This window comes from Adiantum capillus-veneris, chromosome 7, assembly GCF_014529385.1.
Source record: "Adiantum capillus-veneris isolate H3 chromosome 7, ASM1452938v2, whole genome shotgun sequence".
NCBI lineage: Eukaryota > Viridiplantae > Streptophyta > Polypodiopsida > Polypodiales > Pteridaceae > Adiantum > Adiantum capillus-veneris.
The window spans coordinates 114,441,015-114,447,224 of record NC_140937.1 but is presented as its reverse complement, the minus strand read 5'-3'; the positions used below and the strand labels follow the sequence as shown (position 1 = coordinate 114,447,224).

At 46.0% G+C, this 6,210-nt stretch overlaps 1 protein-coding gene across 1 annotated transcript; it reads left to right on the top strand.

Annotated features, from left to right (window-relative positions):
* The first annotated feature begins 4,771 nt into the window (after nucleotides 1-4,771).
* LOC147454464 (uncharacterized) lies at nucleotides 4,772-6,150 on the top strand. The gene is made up of 5 exons (XM_086517047.1): nucleotides 4,772-4,801; nucleotides 4,886-5,015; nucleotides 5,756-5,807; nucleotides 5,899-5,956; nucleotides 6,130-6,150. Exons 1-5 carry the CDS (start codon nucleotides 4,772-4,774, stop codon nucleotides 6,148-6,150), a joined length of 291 nt encoding a protein of 96 aa, XP_086373173.1.
* Nucleotides 6,151-6,210: the final 60 nt, after the last annotated feature.

Sequence of the window (6,210 nt, the reverse complement as noted above, 5' to 3'; positions counted from 1 at the left end):
ATACTTACTGAAAGCTGTCTTATTGTCGTTTTTTGCAGAATCCGACAGATACGCCGCTTGGACGCGATGAGACGTCTGACTAGACGACGTCAGTTTAGCCATAGCTAGATAGCAATAGTTTAGGGTTTCTCATAGCTTATGTATCATGAGACGGATTTTATACGTCTCTTGAACCATGTATATTATTACATTTGTCACCGCAGTTCATTTTGCCAATCAATTCTTTATGCCTATGATGTTGTACAATTGTCATTATTACATTTGCCAATCAATTCATTTTGCCTATGATGTGTACAATTGTCAATTTTACGCTTGTCAATTTTGCAAACAATGCGTCTTGTGGGTGACTATTTTGGGTCTATTATCTACCCTTGCACTTTTTTTAAAAAGTGAATCAAGTACAATATGGTTGATGGGTGGCAGGGCATTCAATGTCCTGTCACCAAAAAAAATTTCTCTCAGGCATCGCTATAACCGTCGCTATTTATGGCACTGTAGCGTCGCTATGAGCGTCGCTATAGACTTCTATGTAAACGTCGCTATAACCGTCGCTATGACTGCCGCTATGAGCGTCGCTATAAGCGTCTCTATATAGCGACGCATATAGCGACGCTCTCGTAGCGACGCTATTAGCGACTGTTTTAGCAACGCCGGGGGTTATAAAAACCCAGTGTATTTCTATCGCTATGAGCGTCACAAGAGCACACAAACTCTTGTAGTGTCGGTGTGAAAGAGTTAGGTTGGCTGACCAATTGTGTGAAAAGGACAGAAACTCTCTCTACCTCTCTCTCTCTCCCTCTAGAAGAAACTATGGAACTAAAAGAGGCAAAGGGGTTTTGCCCGCTACATGCATTGTCATGATGTACACCTTGGAGTGCACATATGTGTCTACCCATATAGGATTTGACCAATAAAGACGAGATTTTGACCCGGTGGTCCTAATCTCTGTACACCTCTAGTCGGAGGTGTACGGAGATCGGGCAAAACTAGAGAATGCGAGGTAGTTTACATTGTGAGGAGTATATATATTAAAACAATATTCATAATCATTGTAGATGGCAACGTCATCAACTAACATGGAGGAAAAGATTGCATGCTCGTGCACGCTCTTCAAGTATCAAATCCTGCGCATGCGTAGGATATGTAATGAGCATGTGCACAAGTACGGAGAGTTTGCTAGAGAAATCATACAGAATCTACGATACGACTCCTACGGAACGGGCATTGATTTTCGTGACATAACACCTACATCTGAGAGAGAGAGAAAAAGAATTATGCGTGAAGATCCGACCAATATAGAGCCAAGGATGGAAGTAGAAAAGGGCTTACACACAGAAGACGACGGCATGGAGGAGTTGCTGGATGCCTTCTTCGAGAGAAGCGAGGAGAACGCTAACGAAGCAACACTAGAAGCCGTGCACCTATCTCCTGAAGGCATGTTGAGGAAGTTGGCACATCAACCAATCTATGAAGGCGCCAAAATATCTGTGCTTCATACTTGTCTGACGTTTTTGAATCTTCAGTCAGTGTACGGGTGGTCAGATGCAAGCGTCACTGCTTTGTTTAGGTACGTAACTTACAAAAGAGATTTTCCGATTGCAACGGTGACGTTCTCAGGGAGCTTTTTAATTTTATGTGGCTTAAACAAGTTGTTGCAGGAGCAACTTCTCCCGGCTGGCAATGAAATGCCCCCCTCCAGGCCAAACGCAAAGCAACTATTGACCTCAATTGGCTTGGACTACAACAAGATTCATGCATGTCCAAATGATTGCATTCTTTTCGCAATGAATTTGCAGATTGTTTGTCGTGTCCTAAGTGCGGAGCAATGCGCTACAAACAAGATGTGGTTGGCGAGATAATGCCAGCTAAAGTGTTGCGGCATTTCCCTAGGCCTATTATTCCTAGGATAAAAAGCATGTTTCGTTGTGGTTCCATTGCAAAGTTGATGCGGTGGCATTCTACGAATAGATCCATTGACGCAACATTTAGGGTGCCCGCTGATTCAAAGGCTTCGAGGCACATTGAAGATACCTGGCCACATTTTAAGAGTGAACTACGCAATTTGCGTTTGGGCATGGAAATGGATGGAGTCAATCCATTTGGTTTGAGAACCTTGTCATGGAGCACTTGGATGTGTGCCTTATCAATTACAAACTCCCGCCGTGGCTTGACATCAAGAAGGGTCATTTGATATTAGGCTTGATTGTACTTGGTAAGTTCAAGGAAAAAAACATGGATGTTTATCTAGATCCACTAGTTGACGAGCTCCAGGAGTTATGGCATGGGCTCGACATAGCAGATGCGGTTGAACCAGTAGGACAACATCATGCAAGGATCCATGGACTTCTTATGTGGACTATGCATGATTGGCCACGATACGGTGAAGCTTCTGGTAATGGTTCTTGATTTACAAAATTCTCGCTATTCGCAAGCACTTTGCCTTGGCCTCAATCATGCTTTAATATATGCAGGGCTTACAACTTCGGGATACAATGCATGTCCAATTTGCGGGCCGTCTTTGGATGTGCACTATTCTGCCTCTCTTCGCAAGACAATTTATGAAGGCCACCACTGTTATCTTCCAGATGGCCATCACTTGCACGAAGGTCAGCTTGGTCGTGTCGAATGTCGTCCTATGCATGTACAAGAGTGGCGTCGTCGATGGGAGCAACATGAGGGGCAACCTGTTCTAGGAATGAAACGTTTGTACATTCTCCATACGTTTCCGTACTGGGGTGATCTACTAATTAACCATTTGCTGGATCCAATGCATATATTCAAGAATGTGGGAGATTTCCTCTGGAAGAAAATCATGGGAATGAAAGACAATCGAGCTTCACGAGATGATTTGCAGTCAGTTGGAAAGATGCCAGAGCTGTGGCCTTTCACTAATGAAGCTGGCCAAACAAAGCTTCCAAGAGCGCCATGTTAAGTATGGAGCCTGATTTACCCTTGTAATTTTCTTTGGTAAAAGCGCACATTTGTAAGGCCCCCATTATGAGGAGAAGCCATCGTGCGTGAAGGAAAATCACTCACCGGAAACCAAAATTTTCACGGACAAGAATCAGGGGCAACTTTAAAGGCCTCGGGGGCGGAGGCCCCTGAGACTTTTTTTTCGCCGGAATATTATGGCTGGACGGCGGCCGGAAAGTGGTCGGAAAACAACCGGTCGGTTGGCTGGTGGTCGGTAGTCAATGGCCGATGGCCGGTGGTCGGAAGTCAATGGCCAGTGGCCGGTGGTCAGAAGTCAATGGCCGGTGGCCGGTGGCCGAATTCAAAAGCGGACTTGTCTTCTCAAGGGCGGCCACACATGGGCGGATTGGAGGGTCCGATTTGGACTTATTCGCACAAGGGCTGCTACACATGGCTGTCTCTCATAAGAGAGGGCAGCCCTTTTGGCCTATAGAAGGAGGCCATTTCTACACACATTTCATAGTGTGAAGTTGATGCAACAAGGTGAGTGTGAGGTGGTGAGAGTGAAGCAAGGCGGGAGCTCCATTAAGGGTATAATCCCTTTGTAAACTACTTGTTTTGAAGTACTAAAGCCATTGAGTGGATGCTTTCCCGTGGACGTAGCCCACATTGGGTGAACCACGTATATTGTGTGTACTCTCTCTCTCTCTCTCTCTACTCTATAATCTCGTGTATATAAATCTGTCTCTCTCCATTAAGTAATCTACTCAATTATCTATTTAGCTACGTCCTATTTCCTAACACACCATGGGTATTGCTAAAAAGCGAGGAGCGACAAGTCAAAAGGGTGATTTCAGAGTTCAGGACGCCAATAGGATATATGCGATGTCTCAAGACAACATTCACCCGTGACGACCAGCTATTAGGACTGAAATCACACGACTGGCATAAGTTCTTGCAATTCATTTTTCCAATTGCAATCAAGGGGTGTTTAACAGAGGAAGTGCGGTCCTGCATATACAAGATTTCAGAGCTAGTGCAGTGGATCTCTTCCAAGGAGATACGAGAGGAATCTATTGCAGTCGCAAGGGCTAACTCCATTGAGGCAGTTTGCATGATTGAGAAGTATCTACCCAGGAGCTGCCTAACTATCCAAATGCACTTGCTCGTCCATGTAGTAGATGAAGTTGCAGTGGCAGGTACAGTCCACAGCCGTTGGATGTTCTTTCTAGAGCGGTTCATGAAAACACGTTTGACAGTGGGGTAATGGTTAGTTTCATGCAAAGGAGCAGGGCCAGTGCCAGAGACACGAATGAGAGCACTAGCAACCTGGATTACTGTGGTCTGGTGTCAGATATCCTGAAAGTCAGCTTCAGGCGGTTTGAGATGTTTTTGTTGGCTGTGAAGTTGGTTCAAGGTGATTACTTCTGGTCGCAATGAAACGATACGCAGAGATGGAAACAAGCTTGTGCAAATAGATTCTACAAAGGTTTGGACAGATGCGAGTGACACATTTGCTCTCCCTGAACATTGCAAGCAAGTGGTCTTTGTACCGGACCCTTGAGAGCGACAATGGTGGTTTGTGGTTCAGGTTGCTCCGAGAAATAAACAAGTATTTGAAGGGAAAGATCTTCTGGAGGAAAGTCGGCCAGATGACGCAGATACTACTATGACATTAGATGAGATGGACGAAGGTATGATAGAGGAAGCAGACAGATATACGAGGGATGATGCAGGCGAGGCAGATATGGCACTTGTAGATGAAGATGCAATGGATGAAGACAATCTCCCAGAACGAGTTGGGACAGATTTATGTCTGTAATTAGAGATAGACATGATATGGTGCAAGATCTTATCGATGATGCCTCACTCGTCAAGGCCTAGGCCTGTAAGTGTTTGTGTGAAGATGTTGATTTAAAATTAAGCTTAAAGTTAATTTAAACAAAGGTGTTCTGACGCTTTCTCTGTGCAGGAATTTAGTATGGCAGATCAGTTTTCAGATCCCGCTTGTATAAGTGCAGATGCATTTATGGGCTTCGTCACACGGATGACGCCCAGTCAGATGGCAGAGGCGTCTCAGTACTGGGTAGCCAGAGGTACGGGTACTACGCCTCCGAGATTCACACCCGAGGGTCCAACGCCTTTTTTGGGGGGGGGGGGGGGGGGACGCCTACAGGTACGACGCCTGCGAGGTCTCCCATCACGGCTGCTTCGACACCTAGGGGTACGGCAGAGGCGGGTATGTCCTCATCTCCGCAGCACAGGCGCACTCGCCAATCTCGGTGAGCATCAGGTGAAGGTGGTGGCTGCTGTGGAGGAGGGTCTACGTGCGCTTCGACCCCTTCTCGCTCACAACCCCCATCCTACCCAGGCACACCTCTTGACACACCTCTTAGCACACCTTGGACACCTTGGGGGCACACGATCCTAGTGCCTCCAAGCTCTATACTGTACGGACAGATGGTTCTATTGACATGGATAGAGTCGGGACTGTGATGAGACAACAGATTCGCCAGCTCGCGGAACTACAGTTTTTGACCAGCATTCTGACGCCTTGGCCTGAGCAGGATCGCGACAAAATCAATTATATAGTGGAGACCATCATGAGAGAGTATCAACCTGCTCTGGGTTCAAAGGATCTTCCTAGGAGGTGTATCAAGGGTGTTGCACGAGACACCGTGAAACATCGTCGAGATACAGCTCGGTAGGCTTTCAGGATCGGCTCGTCGAAGCCTTTGGGCATCCCACACGAGACGTGGCAGCAGATCAGGGAGGATGAGCAGACAGCGGACACGCGGTTCAGACAGCAGCGTCAGGCCACGGAGGTACGACAGATGACCAGGGGGACATCTCATCTTGGCAACGGAGGCTTCGACACCGTTCGCTATGAGTTTGTGAGTTTCCAATCCAATCCTAGCTATGACATTTTTTTAAAACGCGATGAATCATGTATTCTTAATTACTTTGATTTTTGTATAAACGCAGAATGTTGCAATGCATCAAGCCCCGACACGCCAGGAGGAGACAGATGGATATTGCAGAGGTATTTATGAAGTATTGAATGATCTTGCTGCCTCAGGAGAGCCTGTAGACTGGGAGGCCTTAGAGTCTCGCTGATCGATTGAGGTGAGACATTAATGTGTGTGAGTTGATTTAATTAAATAAGTATATGTGAAGTAATATCAATACTAATTTTGTGACTTGTCCTATGTGCAGGTTGTGACGCGTAGTCATTAGTGGATTTCATATATATGTTTTGTGAGACACAGACACGCTTTTGTGTCTCTTTTTTGTATA